The sequence below is a fragment of the Podarcis vaucheri genome (assembly GCF_965113315.1).
Source record: "Podarcis vaucheri genome assembly, chromosome: 16".
NCBI lineage: Eukaryota > Metazoa > Chordata > Lepidosauria > Squamata > Lacertidae > Podarcis > Podarcis vaucheri.
This window is the reverse complement of record NC_138754.1, coordinates 14,221,162-14,236,786: the sequence shown is the minus strand read 5'-3', so window position 1 is coordinate 14,236,786 and position 15,625 is coordinate 14,221,162. Positions and strand designations below refer to the sequence as shown.

The 15,625-nt window shown below is 44.5% G+C and overlaps 1 protein-coding gene across 7 annotated transcripts in view; it reads right to left on the bottom strand.

The window, feature by feature from the left end:
• CAPN1 (calpain 1) overlaps positions 1-15,625 on the bottom strand; it is a 49,211-nt gene that overhangs the window by 12,835 nt on the left and 20,751 nt on the right. For all 7 annotated transcript variants that reach the window (XR_014214446.1, XR_014214447.1, XR_014214448.1 and 4 more), the window contains exons 4-15: positions 14,666-14,784; positions 12,494-12,627; positions 11,692-11,860; positions 11,056-11,139; positions 9,696-9,781; positions 7,521-7,595; positions 7,253-7,413; positions 5,053-5,228; positions 4,941-4,952; positions 3,499-3,710; positions 1,052-1,091; positions 157-222 (exon numbers count right to left, since the gene is read on the bottom strand). Coding sequence is in view for 3 of the 7 variants with exons in the window: in XM_082202729.1 (XP_082058855.1) it covers positions 157-222; positions 1,052-1,091; positions 3,499-3,710; positions 4,941-4,952; positions 5,053-5,228; positions 7,253-7,413; positions 7,521-7,595; positions 9,696-9,781; positions 11,056-11,139; positions 11,692-11,860; positions 12,494-12,627; positions 14,666-14,784 (1,334 nt within the window). In the remaining 4 variants the exon portion in view is untranslated. The remainder of the gene's footprint in view (positions 1-156; positions 223-1,051; positions 1,092-3,498; positions 3,711-4,940; positions 4,953-5,052; positions 5,229-7,252; positions 7,414-7,520; positions 7,596-9,695; positions 9,782-11,055; positions 11,140-11,691; positions 11,861-12,493; positions 12,628-14,665; positions 14,785-15,625) is intronic.

Here is a 15,625-nt window from a genome sequence, read left to right as displayed (position 1 = left end):
GAAAACTGCACTGCAAAATTCTGAGAAGGGCTGATATCAAAGGCTGCCTGAATTTCGGTCCACGTATTGTTTTGGATGGTGCATGTTGGGAAAGTTCCCCTTTAAATGGGGAATGGATCTAATTTAACCCTCCCCCCTCGCATTTGACACACTTACCGCCCCCGCCAGCTGCCTAAAGAGTTGCTTGAAGCTATCATCAATCTCGCTTTCTGAAAGCACTTTCTGGGGAAGGGAGAGACAGAGGAACGGTCACACAGACAGGCTAGGGTTAGAAAGTCTAAATATGCAAAGTTCTTTGGGATCGGAAGCATGGAAAAGTGACAGGCTGCTCTTTTTATTTTAAAAACAACAACCACTCACAAAAAGCTTCACCGTCACTTCAAGAATTATCTTGGCTATCCCTCTGAAATCTGTAGCTGAAGGCCATATGTGATGAGTCTATTCTAAGGGCTGCATGCATTGGCCCGTATCTGTGGGGAGATTTCCACCACCACCTCGTAAAAAATGGAAAACTGCTGGACTAATTACTGTGCCCCAGCACTTACTGAGAACATAAGATGAGCCTTGCTGGCTCTCGCCAAAAGGGGACAATCTGGTCCAGCATCCACTTCTCACAGTGGCCAAACAGATGTCCATGGGAAGCTCTGAGTGCAACCACAACTCTCCCCACTCGTGACTTCCACCAATGGGCACATACTGAATTCAGAGAGAAAGATGTGCCAATGACAGAAGAGGGGATCCTTCTTGAATGTAAAAATAACTGGTGGCAGTGGTTCCCCAACTTTTTCTTTTCTCCAAGGACTGCTTGAAAATTGCTGAGGATCTCGGAGGACCACTTAGCTATTCTTCTACCTCTTGGAGCAATGGGACTAGGGGCTGCATGGTTTTTAACTGATTTTTTGCAGACATGCTGCAGATCACTTGAACGAAGCTGGTAGACCGTCAGAGGTCCAAAGACCAGCTTGGGAAGTCCTGCTCTGAAATACAAGCAGGAATTTCCTCTAAGTCGCCCTTTGAAAGGGGTCCGTATTTTTCACTGGAAGATTCCTACCTCATCTGGGAGGTTCGCCTGGATTTCATCGTCCATTTCCCTGCAGAAAGGCAATAAAAATAAAAATGACAACTCAGGGGAAACATAAAGAGGCTCGAGGCAATTATCCAGACACTAGTAAACATAGCAGAACAAGCATTATGAAAACGGGGTGGTGAGAAGCACTCTGAAGCCAAGGGAGAGGCAGTAGAGAGTTAAAGTCAAGGGTTTACATCTGCTTTTGTTTCCAAAGTCTGGCCCGTGTGTTGCGACAGCAGCAGAATTCCAACAAAACTGGAAGTTGCCAATGTTAACTTATTTGCCCATAATGGAAATCAACCCAGTTGAAAACGACTTGATGTTTGCTGCTGCTATTGCTTTCAGTCTACAAATGATAACGAACTAATGTTCCCCGCTGCAAACCACCACCATCTGCACTGTGATTCCTTTGCACTGAAATGAATGGGATGGAATAAAGTAATGACAACGCAAGTTATGTAAGCTACATAATCTCGCCACAATGGACAGCAAAGAATGACGATGTCATAATTTTTGGCACAAGATGAACTGCTGCAGAACAGCAATATCGCCATGTGTGTCAAACACAGGGCGGAATGGAAAGCAATGCATTCTACATCCCTACCTCTGACTTGGAGGACTCCGTCTCAGGAGCTCCAGTCCATCTAGAGTCTCCCCTGCTCTATGAGAGTAAAAAAGCTGCTGAGAGGGGGTGGGCCCCTTTAAGAGAAGTGGTGCTTTTCGGTAAAAGGCAAAGCTTACAGCTCCTACCTAAGGCTCAGCCTAAGGCTGGCTGTTGCTGAAGCAGCCTCAATGATCCACTCTCTCAGCCCTGGGCAAGGTCTGAGCTAAGATGAGGTCAGCACCTGTATCCCAACAGGCAGCGCCAATCCCAGTTGGAAAGAGGCAAAAGATCAGATGCTCCTAAGTCCAGCTCCCCACACCTGTCTGATTAAGAAGGGATTAGGTGGCAGGCAAATTGGGCGGGGGGTGGACCTGAGACCCTGGAAAGCCAGAGAAGACCATGCTTGTTCGAAGGGGTGTTCTATGACAACAAGCATTCAATCCTGATCTGCATGGGAGGTGCTTCCAGGTCTTCCCGTTAGTTTTTCTTTCATCCCATTCTGTTCAGGCATCTCCCTATTTACGTGGGGGTTACATTCTGAGGCGCAGCGTGTTTAAGTGAAATTGCATAAATTGGGAACACCATTGGAAAAGCCTGCAAACACCCTTCAAACCTCTGGAAAGCATAAAAAAACCATTTTTAAAAACAAAAAAACCCACCAAACCCCACCACAGTTGCTCCTTCCAAACCTCCTTGCACAAACTCCAACTCTCCACAGGCCTCAAAGCTTGGTGCTAAGGCTCCTGGGATTGCCAGATACTGTTTTCACATGTTTTTATGCTCTTTTAGGCATGCTCTTGCCCCTTTTTGTGCTACTTCAGCGTTTGTGGCAATGCGCGCAATCACACGCAGGGCTGGATTTAGGTTTGATGAGGCCCTAAGCTACTGAAGGTAATGGAGCCCTTTTTAGGTCCAGCTGTCCTTTGTCAACAACAAATTGTCGCTGTTTTTTTATCTTGAATATCTGCTATATGGTAATTTATGGACTTAATGGGTATCTAAAGCCATTTGCACATAACAAAATATGTATTTTATCAAAGTAATTGTTGAACTGAAATACAATTAATTGGGGGGGGGGGCAAGCAAGTGGGGCCCTAAGCTATAGCTTGTTTAGCTTATACGTAAATCCGGCACTGATCACACATGGCTCAAATGCACGTAAATGTGGAGTTGCCTGCCACTTTCCCAACTACAATAAATCCGCTTAAAAAGAAGAACTGGATTTGTTGTGCCAGGGAAACCAGAGCGTTCTCACCATCTTTTATGCCTGACAACAAACCCTAACTATTGGATTATTTTGCCCCATCTTTTTGTGCCTGCCAAACAGCTGTGCTATGCTTATGATATTTTATTCTCTTGTTAATTATGCTGTTTTAAATGTGCAATTTATATTTGACTTCACTTAGCAATGTGGTGTTCTTTAAAAATGTTTAAGTTTTTTTGTTAACTTTGTGTTAAATATGTATTCTGTAGCTGACCTCCTTTGTAATGTTTTATTTTGAAGTCTTTAAGATAATATTTTAGTTTTCTGTTAATTATGTAGCTTTGACTGTATACTCTACATTTGACTTTCTTCAGATTGTTTTATTGATGTTTCAATATTCCGTAAACCGCTTTGAGATTTTTCTTATAAATATAAAGTGGTATAGAAATGAAATAAATCATCATCATCATCATTCAAACCTAAAGGTCGATTTCAGTGGGTCTGAGTAGTTGGACAGCGCTGCAAGAGGACACTGTACAGCACTCTGAAACCCATTTCAATCAGTTGAACGATTGCCCACCCTCTGCCAAACGAATGACAGAGATCACCAGCAACACATACACTGTCCCGGCTTTGTTCTCTGCGAAGAACCGGAGCACGAAGTCCCCTTCCTTGTTGGGCTCAAAGGTGGAAGGCACCACGATATACTCCCCTGGCGGCAGCTTGAAGCGGGTGCTGACCTCGCGCAGGTTGATGAACTGCTCGGATCGCGCCCGCGAGGAGTTCGAGAGGAAGAAGTCACGCTTCAGGTGTACGGAGGTCTGCCCCCTGAACTGCCAGAGAGGAGAAGGCACGAGTTGAGCAAGCGCTTCACCTGTCGAACCTTCCTTTTGGAATAGGGAACGGCCGTGGCCAGGGCCAGATTTAGGTTTGATGAGGCCCTAAGCTACTGAAGGTAATGGGGCCCTTTATATGTCCAGCTGTTCTTTGTCAACAACAAATTGTCGCTGTTAGAAATGAGTGATATTGTCGCTGTTAGAAACCAGTGATATTTCAGGGAGCAGGCTAGCACATGGGGTCCATTTCTTACATCACAGGAGCCTATACAACACAAAACACTGTTGCTGTGTTATTTTATGTGTTTTATATCTTCTATTTTGGAAATGTACATCCAGTTTTTTTCCCTTTAATTTTTTGGGGGCCCTAAGCTATAGCTTGCTTAGCTTATACGTAAATCCAGCACTGGATAGCTCAGTGGAATAGCTCCTGCCTTGCAGGCATGAAGGTCCCAGGTTCAAACCATGGCAGCTCTGGTAGACAGCAGCTTTCTACATCCCTGTTTAAATTGGCCCTTTCTTTAAATCAAGAGGACTGGAATCTTACTTTCTTTTTAGAGGAAGGACTGCAGCTCAGCAGCCGTAGCACCTGCTTTTCATACCAAAGGTCCCAGCAGCTCCTGATAAGCTTGTCTGAAAACCCGGAGAGCAGCTGCCAATCAGTGTAGACAATGCTTAGCTAGAGGGATCAGCGATCTAACATACTAGAAGTCCTCCATACCCACTTAAATTATGCCTTTAAAGTAATGAGGACTGGAATCTTTCTTCCAAGCACTTGCCTTGACTGCAAAGGGCGCCTGCTTCAATCCCTGCCATTTCCAGACAGGGTGGAAAAGACTCCTGGCCTGAAACCCTGGACAGCCGCTGCCGGTCAGTGTAGGAAACATTGAGCTAGATGGACTCAGTTGGCCTGACCTGGGATAAAGCAATTTGCTACACCCCTACATATTTTGTTCCTTATGTTGAGGACTAGAATCTTAGGTGTCCCCCCTCTTTTAGCAGAAGGTCTGCAGCAAAGCAGTGGAGTGCAAGCTTTGCATGCAGAAGGCCTGAGGTTCAATCCCTGGCAACTACAGGCAGCAGTGGGAAAGACTGGAACTCTGGAAAGCCACTGGCAGACAATACAGACCCCCGTGGCCTGGCTTCTGATCCTATGTTCTTACAGGACAGGAGATGCACTTACAGGGGCTTCCCATACTTACAGGAGTTGCTCTTTGGCATACATACCTCAGGAGGCACCTGCAGGAGACAAAAGGAAGAGGGGCAGTGAATTCCAAAAGAAGGCAGAGGAAGGGCTCCACACCCCGAGGGGCAGCTCTCCCAAGCCCTCGGGCAGTACCTCGTAGACGGCAAAGCCGATGGTCTCCATGTCCTTGCCAAATCGCCTCTCCCGGCGCCGGTGCTTCTGCATCAGAGACAGGAGGAAACTGCAGCCCGGCTCCCTCCTGTCCTCGTCATCGTCGTGGTCCACCTCTTCCAAGCGGATTTTGAACTGGGGGTTAATCCAGAAGGTTGCTGAAGGAGAAAGAAAGAAAGAGGAGACTGTGGGGTGCAAGGGTTTTGGGGAGATGGCAGTCGAACTCAACAAATGCATATTATCGCGAGTTAGTCAGTTTAGGGATAAACGGACACAGAGCTGTATTGCTAGATAGGCAGACTCAGAGCATAGCAATGTAAATGGTAGAGAGAGTTCTGTGTGATGTCATTTCCCGTTTCCAGTAGCAGGAAGAAACGAGAAATATAAGCCCGTCTCCTACCTGTCACTCTCTCTTTCTTTCTGCAGCCTGCAATGAATGCACATATGGCTGTTCCTGCTCCAGCTCAGGCTCACACCTGAAGCTGGTTGGGCTGTAAAATGCAAGTATTTTACCTGCATAGGGTTTTTTAATAACAAATCTTATTAATTTTTCAGTTTATACATCTCAAAATAAACGTTTTACATAATACCATGTAACAATTGACTTCCCTCCTTCCCTTTTTGTGGTTCATTTTACTTGTCCATCATTCCTGCATATTTTATTATAGTCAATCTACAGTGGTACATCGCAAGACGAATGCCTCGCAGGACGAAAAACTCGCAAGACGAAAGAGTTTTCCGTTTTTTGAGTTGCTTCTCAAGGCGAATTTCCCTATGGGCTTGCTTCGCAAGACAAAAACGTCTTGCAAGTTTGTTTCCTTTTTCTTAAAACCGTTAATGCAATCCTATGGGAAACCGTTTCAATGCATTCCTATGGGAACCGTGCTTCGCAAGACGAAAAATTCGCAAGATGAAAAAAAACGCGCAGAACGAATTAATTTCGTCTTTCGAAGCACCACTGTAATCGTTTCTCCATTTTACATCCTTTAAATATTTACCATACTGTTGAATTTATCTAAATGCTGTCAGCGTTTTCAATTGTACACAATTATTTTCTAAATATTCAGCAAAAAGATTCCACTCCTCTTTGAATAAAGATTCTTCTTGCTCTCTTATTCTATAAGTTAAACCTGCTGCTTCTGCAAATTGTATCATCTTAAGTTGCCAATCTTCCTTACTAGGGATCTTGCTCACTTTCCATCTATGGGCCAGTAAAATTTGAGCCGCCGTGGTTACTTACATAAATATTTTTTTCTGACAACTGAGAACTTCAGACTAAAGTATTCCTAACTAAAAGGCCTGAGTTTTTTTTTGGGAATGTTGTTTTAAACATTTTTTTTTTACTCACTGCAGATCATTTTCCAATAGCCTTTAACCTTTTTACATGTCTACCACATCTGAAAAAATGTTCCTTCCATTTCTCTGCATTTCCAGCACAGATCTGATTCAACTTTGTACATCTTGACCAATCTACTTGGGGTTAAATACTATGTATGCATCATTTTTTATATGCTGTATTTTTCTGTGTATAACACGCCCCCGTGTATAAGATGACCCCTATTTTTTGGGACTCCAAATTAAGGAAATGGGGAGAAATTGCTCAGAATTATTGAGCTTTCTTTGGGGGGGGGGATTGCCGACAATCGCTCATCTGTGTCTTATACACAGAAAAGTAAGGTAATTCTCTTTCAAAGTATAACATGCGATAAATTTCTAATCATTCTTCCAGAGTTTCTCCCAGAGGTTTAGGTCTATGTTATGCCCTATATCCATTGCCCAGTGTGTTATTTGAAGTTTTGACTAACTCGTCTTTCATTTCCCATTCTAATAATAAGTTATTCATTTTTGACAATAATTTATCTGTTCTACTGCTGCCTTTGCCGTGAACCAATCCAAGACTATTGAGTAAGTAAACACTATTTTTAAGCTTACTTTACAAGTTGTTGTCTGATTCTCTGTTATGCGGGCTAACAAAGGGGAAGCCAGCTTATTTCATAAGCTGGAATTGCTTAAAAGAGAAGGCTTTGCAGTCTAATTTCCAAAGCTTCTGCAAAGGATGGGATTAAAAAACTCTTTTTAACACCCCCCCAGGAGACCGGAGGGGCAAATTGTAATTAAGATATCCTCTCCTACCTACTAAAACCCATCCCACATGACTCACGTCACGTGTTATGTGAGTTACCTGGGTAGTTCCTGCAGCCGCCAGCTGTGCTCCCCCGCCGCCAGGTTCCGTCGTAGAGCGTCGTGTTCCACTTCCGGAACTTGCGTGACTTCAGCGCGTCTGGCGTGAGGTTGCAAATCTCAAGGCGGGAGAATTCCCGGAGGAAGTCTTGGAAGGACATCCTAGGAGAAGGAGACAGGTCGCGAATTCAGATCACGCGCACGCTCGTTGGTGACGTGTGTGCGTCTTTAGAAATGCGATTCCTAAGACAAATGAAAAGGGCGCCTACCAGAATTCTCCATCTTCCATTTTAATTCTCAGCTGCTGCCCTATAGATGGATCCACGGCGTTCCATTCCCCAGAGCTGTAAAGAAAAAGAGAAGAAAATGTGCTGCCTGTTAGAGAGAGATTCCAAAAGAAGTAGAAAATGCAGATTCTTCTCTGTTCCCCCTTTTATAATTTTTACTAAATTTTGTTTTATATTTTAGAATATTCATTTAAACAACCTTAAAATATCAGTGACTTCCCTTCTTCCCTTTCCATGGTTTATTTTGCATAACACAAATCCCTGCATATTTTATATAAACTAAACCATTCAGTATTCCATTATTACATCCATCAAAACTTATTTACACTGTTGAATTTATCTTAATGCTGCCCATGTTTTCAAATATATTTCCCCCCGTATATTCAATAAACATTTCCCAATCTTCTTTAAACGTTCTTTAATCTTCTTCTCCTCGTTCTCTTATTCTATATTTTAGGTCCACAAGCTGTGCATATTCCATCAGTTTAAGTTGCCATTCTTCTTTAGTTGGGACTTTGCTCGTTTTCCATTTTTGGGCTAACAAAACACAGGCTGCAGTTGTTGTATACTGTACATAAATAACCTTTTTTGACGCCTGGGAATTTCCATCTGAATTATCCCCAACAGAAAAGGAATCTTGTTTTTTGGGGGGGAAAGTACTTTTAAACATTCTTTTTCCAATTCATTATGAATTATTTCCCAATACTCTTTTACCCTTTTACAGGTCCACAACACATGATAGACATACCCTCAGTCTCATTGCATCTCTGAAGAAAATGCAGAGTCTTCTCAACCAGCCCATAAGAGCACTGCTGGGACTGTTGGAAGGCCTGCCTAATCAAGTGGCAAGCCAGAGGGCTACTGGAAGCCCACAAAGAAGACTTGAAAGCCACAGCTCACTTTCACTCTCCAGTAACTGATTTCCAGAGGAATACTTCCTCTGATGGCTCTCATAATTATAGCCAGTGACAGCCTTATCCTTCAAAAATTTGCCTAATCCTGTGTCAACGGCTTCTTTATTTCTGTCCTGAATCTCCCATGACTCAGTTTCAATAGAAGGTCTAAAAATGTCTTGCTATCTGGACAGAAAATAATAATAATAATGAAAGTTTCAGGCAGCAGAAGACTGGCTGGGTCTCTTATTGAAATGGAAAGTTTAAACAACATGTGCTTTAATGGGTTGCCTGTAAAATGGGGACTCCCTTTTCCAGGTTTTCTGAAATCTAAGACAGCCAGTTATTTGCAAGGGTAACAAAACGTCTAAAATGTTCACCTTGCCTTGTGGATGAAAAACACAAGAGTTACAGGCTGTAGAAGAGAAGCTGGATCTCCTACTGAATTCAGTGGGAGGAAACCCAGTGAATGAAATTGAAATGAATGGGGGGCAATCAAACAAATGTTTTGAGACTACAAGTCCCATCATCCCTGACCACTGGTCCTGCTAGCTAGGGATCATGGGAGTTGTAGGCCAAAAACATCTGGAGGGCCGAGGTTGAGGAAGTCTGCTCCAGACATTGCTCTGATCAACCCTAGCAGGAATGGCCAACAGCCAAGGATGATGGCAGTTCAGCAACATCTGGAGGGCAAATTTTCTTCACACCTGCTGTAGCCCTAGTAACTCTCATAGATTTGTCACCAAAATATTCACTCTGGATTCCAAACACAACACGCACTCTGGTTCTCTTTGCTACTTTGCTTGGCAAACTCGCTTCCTGCACACACCAACTTTGGGGCACAGGGGCTCTTCTTTTTCAAGCGCCTAAACCTTGCGCCTCCTTCATTTCTGTCTGTGATGGTTAGAATGCTGGACTGGAGAGTCCTGGATTTAAATCCAGCTCCAGCTACAAAGCTTACTAGATGACCCTGGGCTGGTTCCTGTCTCTCAACCTAACCTTACTTTGCAGAGTTGTCCTGATGTGACGCTGGGAAGATCGTGTGTGCCACTCTGAGCTCTTTGCAGTGGGATTAAAACGGTATATAGAGAAGACAGGCCTTCTGTCCCCACAGCTCTATGGCCCAGGAGGAGGGGAAGTGGAACCCAGATATTCTCATCCCCATGAAAACAAAGGAAGCTCGTCGACAGAAGGAGGGAACTTGCTATGGCCGCCCTGGTGACTTTCTCCCCCTTTCACCAGCCCTTTCTGGTTTCCTTCTTACTTGTCACTCCAAGCTCCAGTCCACTCCACCTCCCCCCACGGGTTTCGCATCCGTATCAGGTTAACTCTCTGCCCTCGGTAGTTGATCTGTGGGAGCAGAGAGATAATGAGAGATGGCCGTTAAGAGATTGTCACAGAGGAAGGAAAGAACAAGGCTGCACTTGACTTGACCACATTATTGACCCTGCCCTGCTTTCAAACAGTCCAAATAGCTTCCCAGTGGCAATGAGTTTCAGATGGTTTCTGTGGAAAAATTACAATGCCCCTGTGACTCTGGACATATAGAAACAAGAGCATGTGCTTCTCCAGTGCCTATATTATAGAGACATTCATATCAGCCTCATCTCCCCACTACTCCATAAGTACCCAGGGCACCCAGAAAAATTCTATACCTCCCCGCTGCTTTCAAGATACCAACCCTGCTACAACATACGACGTTGCCAGGTTCTGCATAGCAGCGTTCAAAATTTGTCGGATGACGACCTGTGCCACAAACTAGATTTAATGAACACCCATAGCAGAGCGCTCTGTAAATGGATAGCCATAGCCTTTTATATACTAACCTTTTATGCTCTTCCACATTTGTTTAATGCTCCAGTCCTAACCCTTCTTTTAGCCTCTTTTAGATTCTTGTATCTTTTACATATACCTTCTGTTTTAATAATTTTAGCTTTCCAAAACATTTTACAGATTTTAAATAATTGTTCCCCACCCTACTTATGCTGGTCTATGACTGTAATAAAGATCTGACTGACTGATTGATTGATTGATTGACTTTTTGTTGTTGTTGTAAGGATTCTTTTCTGGCAACCTCTCTGTTATTAAACCTTCCTACATAGATGATCCTCTGTTCTTTTATCTGTTTCCCCTCTGCAGGAATAGAGTTCCTCTTTATGTCAGAAATGGGGAATTTCAGGCCTAGGGCCTCTCTATCTGGCCTTGTTTCACACCCAGATGGGTACAGGCCCTTGGACTCTGAAAATGCCTCTTGCTTCCCTGCAAGAGGGTCAAAGGGGGTGTGTTAGGGCCTGTGTAGAAACCAGCCTACCTGTACAAAGGTAAAATCTGCCATTGTTGCCCCACCCACTTTTGCCTCAGGCATGTGGCCCTCAGAAAGTTGCCAAGAAGGCAATGTGGCCCTCAGAATGAAGAAGGGTCCCTGCCCTCGCTTTAGGCCTTCTCTCTTGACTTCTTAAGATTGTGAGGCTTAGGGCAGGGACCACCTTAGAATTGATTGGTTTAAGGTGCCCTGAGAGTTGTTGTTGTTGTTGTTGTTGTTTTGCTAAAAGGGGTCTGGACATAAATACTGTAACTAAAAAGGAAAACAAACGAGCGCCGAATAGTAGAAACACAACAATCACCTGCTCAGCTCCAGTGACGGAATAGGCGTGGCCTTTCACCAGCTTCTTAAAAGTGACAGCCTCCATGTCAAAAGCACTTGTGATCTGAAAAAACGGGGGTCGAAGAAGAGTAAGAATCTAAGTGACAACCTTCAAAGGGCCTCCAAGGACGTAAGACTTTGCTGGAAGGGGATGGAGCAGCCAACACACAGCACTGTATCAGATATTATGGAAGATTATATAAATATATATATCCTTTGTTGAAAGATAAAAAGTACTTAATTGCAAGTGCACAGGGTAAGATAAGGTATATATAGAGAAAAATAGCATCCATGTAGAAAAAAACTCAGAACCAACCTCCCCCCCCCAAATAAAACTTGTATACATCACAAAAAATTGTGATTGTAGTTCACCAGCCACTTAACAGTATACCTGTTCCTCTGGCAAAACATTTCATGCCACCAGTAAACTGCTGTGTAAACAAAATGCACAAGCAGGCTGCTAGTAATTGTGCAATCTGTTGCATGGCGAGTTTCCGCTAGCACAGCTGTTGCACTGGAGTCTTCTGTTGCACAACAGGAAAGCTCACCTGCCCACTAGTGCAACAGCCCTTGCACTAGTGGACTATAGTGGTGGATGCAGCCCCAAGGTACTCACATCAATGGAGCAACCCATGAGAGACCCCCTCTCCAGGGCCTTTAAGATGATCTGGAAGAGGTCGCTGGGCGGCTTTCGTAGGTCGTACCACTCAGTGACGCCTCCCGTGAAGTCTTCGAACCCTTCTGAGGTGCTTCCTCCCGAAAGAGCCTCGTAGCAGCCGTTTACCCTACGGTGGAAGCAGCAGGGCATCAAGAAGGGGCTTCATAGTGAATCGGAACATTGCTGCATCCATCTAGTTCAGTATTGTCTGCACTGACTGGCAGCAGCTCTCCAGGGTACCAGGCAGTGATACCCTACCTGGAGTTGCTGGGAATCATAGGATCACAGAGCTGGAAAGGACCCCCAGGACTCATCTAGTCCACCCCACTCAGACTAAACCCAGGACCATCTGCAAGCAAAGCAGCCGTTCTACCACTGAGCCACCCAAATCTCTGAACCTAAGCCGGGTAAGGCCAACTTATACATGGACCTGTTTTAATTGTTATACATGTGGAACGGTTCTAAACTGTTTTTGCACTTTTCTTCTTCTACGCTTCAAATGATTTAGTTCTTTTATAGTTGTGTATTTCACTGTCGTAACCTGTCCTGGGACTTTCTGATAAAAGGTTAGTAAGAAATCTAAAATAAAGGGGGGGATATCCTGTTTGTTCCTATTTCACAACTGGGAAAACTGAGGCTGACTCACCCCCAGGTCACAGTGTTTGCCCTTGGCAGCGGTGGGACAAACACAAGTCTTTTGTACCAAATCTTTAGCCTCCCTCCCCCCGTCGACCCCAAACCAAGAGATTTAGATGCTTACTTGGCATAAGCTTTCTCGAGCAGGGCGCTCCAGAATTCGTTGCCTTCTGCGGAGTGGACAAACACAAGCTTGCCATCTTTGGTTGGGAGGAGGTCATCCACCACCACGTCGACCCACTCGCCAAATTGCCAGATCTGAACCAAGTGCAAAACAGGCAAGACAAAGGTGAAAACTTTTCAACCTGGAGATGCCAGGAATTGAACCTGGTCCCTGCTGCATGTGCCCTTGATGACTCAGCGGTGGGTAAGAATGGAGCCGGGGAGGAGAGAAGATGGATGCTGTTTGCGTTTTAGATGAGAACGTACTTAATCTGTACTTCTCATCAAACCATTATGTGAGCCCAGACACAATGAGATTTACATTTCTCTGAATTTTACAACGGTAGTTCTGCAACTGAACAACTCATTTACAAAAATACATATGACAGGGGAAAGTGTTTAGAAAAACAGGGGAAAGTGTTTAGTGAAAACAGAATACAAAAAAAGTATTCTATAAGGGGGGAATTGCTTGCAAAACAGTCAAAATGGCATACAAAAAAGTGTATTTCAGAAGAAATTTACATTGAAATGCTGATGAATTTTCACAATACTTAAAAAAAAATATTTCAGGCTACAGACAGGAGAACTGAATTTAAAACTGGAAAAACAAGAAACTGAAACTGACAGATCTGGGGGTTTTTTTTCTTAGTGGTTGCGCTCTACACATGCTCAGAGAAAGCCATCATTAGTCCACATGTTCCAAGGTCAAGGTCCAGCATTCTGCACGAGCTCTGAGCCTGACAACCTTGCTCAAATTACATTATTCCTTGCAGGCCCACCTAGTCCAGCTTTCTTTCTGCGGCCTAACAAACCCAGTTCCACTAAAGGGCAGGAAGGGAGAGAGATTCTGCAAGTGCGATTCATCAGGAAAGCTGCAGCTGTCTACCTGCAGGCACAGATCCGCAGGCTGAGCAAACACCAGGCTGTGCTCTGAATGGGAGGCACCGGGCAGCTTTCTTCCCCGCTATGCACCACACCCTTGCCACCCCCACAAACAAAGAACCTTGAAATACCAAGGCGAATCATCACCTGCGAGGTCGGATTCCACATCAGGGTGGAGTCCTCAGGTGTGGAAGACTTAAAATAAGCAGCAAAGCCACCTCAGCTGGCAACAGACCAGGCCAGGCGTTGGATGGGGTGGAGCTGGGCAGAATGCCTTGAATGGCGTTTGTGCATTTAAGGAGATGGCTTTGGGCTAAGTGAGGGAGCCTGGAGATAACTGTAAAAACAGACTTTTTATTCTCACTCTCCTAGAATAAAATGTCCATTTTTAAACTGATCGCCAGGCTCCCTCAGTTAGCAGAAAGCCAGGGATTATTATTACAGTGGTACCTCGGGTTACATATGCTTCAGGTTACATACGCTTCAGGTTACACACTCCGCTAACCCAGAAATAGTGCTTCAGGTTAAGAACTTTGCTTCAGGATGAGAACAGAAATTGTGTGGCGGCGGCACAGCGACAGCAGGAAGCCCCATTAGCTAAAGTGGTGCTTCAGGTTAAGAACAGTTTCAGGTTAAGAACGGACCTCCGGAACGAATTAAATCCACTGCATTTGGAAAGGGAATTTCTGTATGAGTTAATACCTTATTATCCCTTTGGAGCTATACTTTATCTTTGTCCTTCCAGGCTATGGTTTACATTTTTGATTCATTGGGGCTTCCCTTCCCCCTTTTTGTTATGCTTGCATTTTTTTTTTTTTGTTAAATCAATTTTACACACACACACACACACACACAGCGTTTTGCACTATGGAAAGTGACAGGAAAATGCACAGAAAAGAGTGGGATGAACGAGTGATTAACTGGAAAGGTGTAAACACCCCACGAGGAAAATCAGAATGATCAGAGCACAAATGCTTATTGTCGTATAAACAACTTGCAAAATAAATAAATCAGAATGAATGCTCATAAAGACTGGATACGATCTAACCTCGGTATAAGCTTTCTGCTAGCAAATCAGGTAAGAATGCTAAAATAAACACCAGAGAGATCTGGAGGACACAAAGAATTTCTCTGTTGCTTTGCAAGCAGGGCTAGTCCACGTTCCTACAAAATACATCCAATTTAAAAACACACAGAGAGAGAGAGACGCAGTGCTTTGAGTAACAAGGTTCGCAGCAAGGCAGGTGCTCACCTGGAAGTGGAAGATTCCAGCGTACCCATTCTGGAAGCTCTGCCCATGGGGGACAACGCGGTGGAGAAGAGGGTCATTCAGGGTGAGGGAGGCAATGGCCGCCAGGAGCCAGCAGTCACCTGGAAGGAGAGGCAAAGGGAAAGCCAGCCAGTTAAAACAAAAACAACTGTTATTTATATATAGTGGTACCTCTGGTTATGTACTTAATTAGTTCTGGAGGTCTGTTCTTAACCTGAAACTGTTCTTAACCTGAAGCACCACTTTAGCTAATGGGGCCTCCTGCTGCTGCCACACCGCGGCCGTGTGATTTCTGTTCTCATCCTGAAGCAAAGTTCTTAACCTGAGGTACTATTCTGGGTTAGCGGAGTTTGTAACCGGAAGCGTATGTAACCTGAGGTACCACTGTGTGTGTGTGTGTATAATTATTTGGCGACGCTGTTGCATCCAACATTAGGGATACTCAGAGTTGGCCTGTTAGCATTAGGTGGACATGACTAAGGCCCCATCTGCACTATGCATCATGCCACTCTGAGCAGATGTGGCTTCCCCCAAAGCATCCTGGGAAGTGTAGTTTCATAAAGGGTGCTGAAAGTTGTGAGGAGACTTTGTTTTGGAGGCATCCTGAGAGCCCCCTCATTTCAGGGAGAATCTGCTGCCCCAGAAGCTCCAAGTGGAGCAAACTTTTTCTTTTGTATTCTCCTTTCACGACCAATACATACATTTCCCCCCCTCGCACCCTCCCCAAAACTGCCAGTTCCTTTCATCCCTCCTCTCCGGACTTGTAACCGTTCTCCTGTCTTATTCCCTTCCTTTCTTTTCCCATTCTATTTATTTGAACAAATATTCACCTTTCATTATTTCACCTCCTAATTCCCCTCAGCACCTCCTCTGGCCCTTTCCCCTCAGGGGAGGGAGGCCTCCCTTCCGTCACCCTCCCTGGAACTTTCCGGTCTGCCAGCC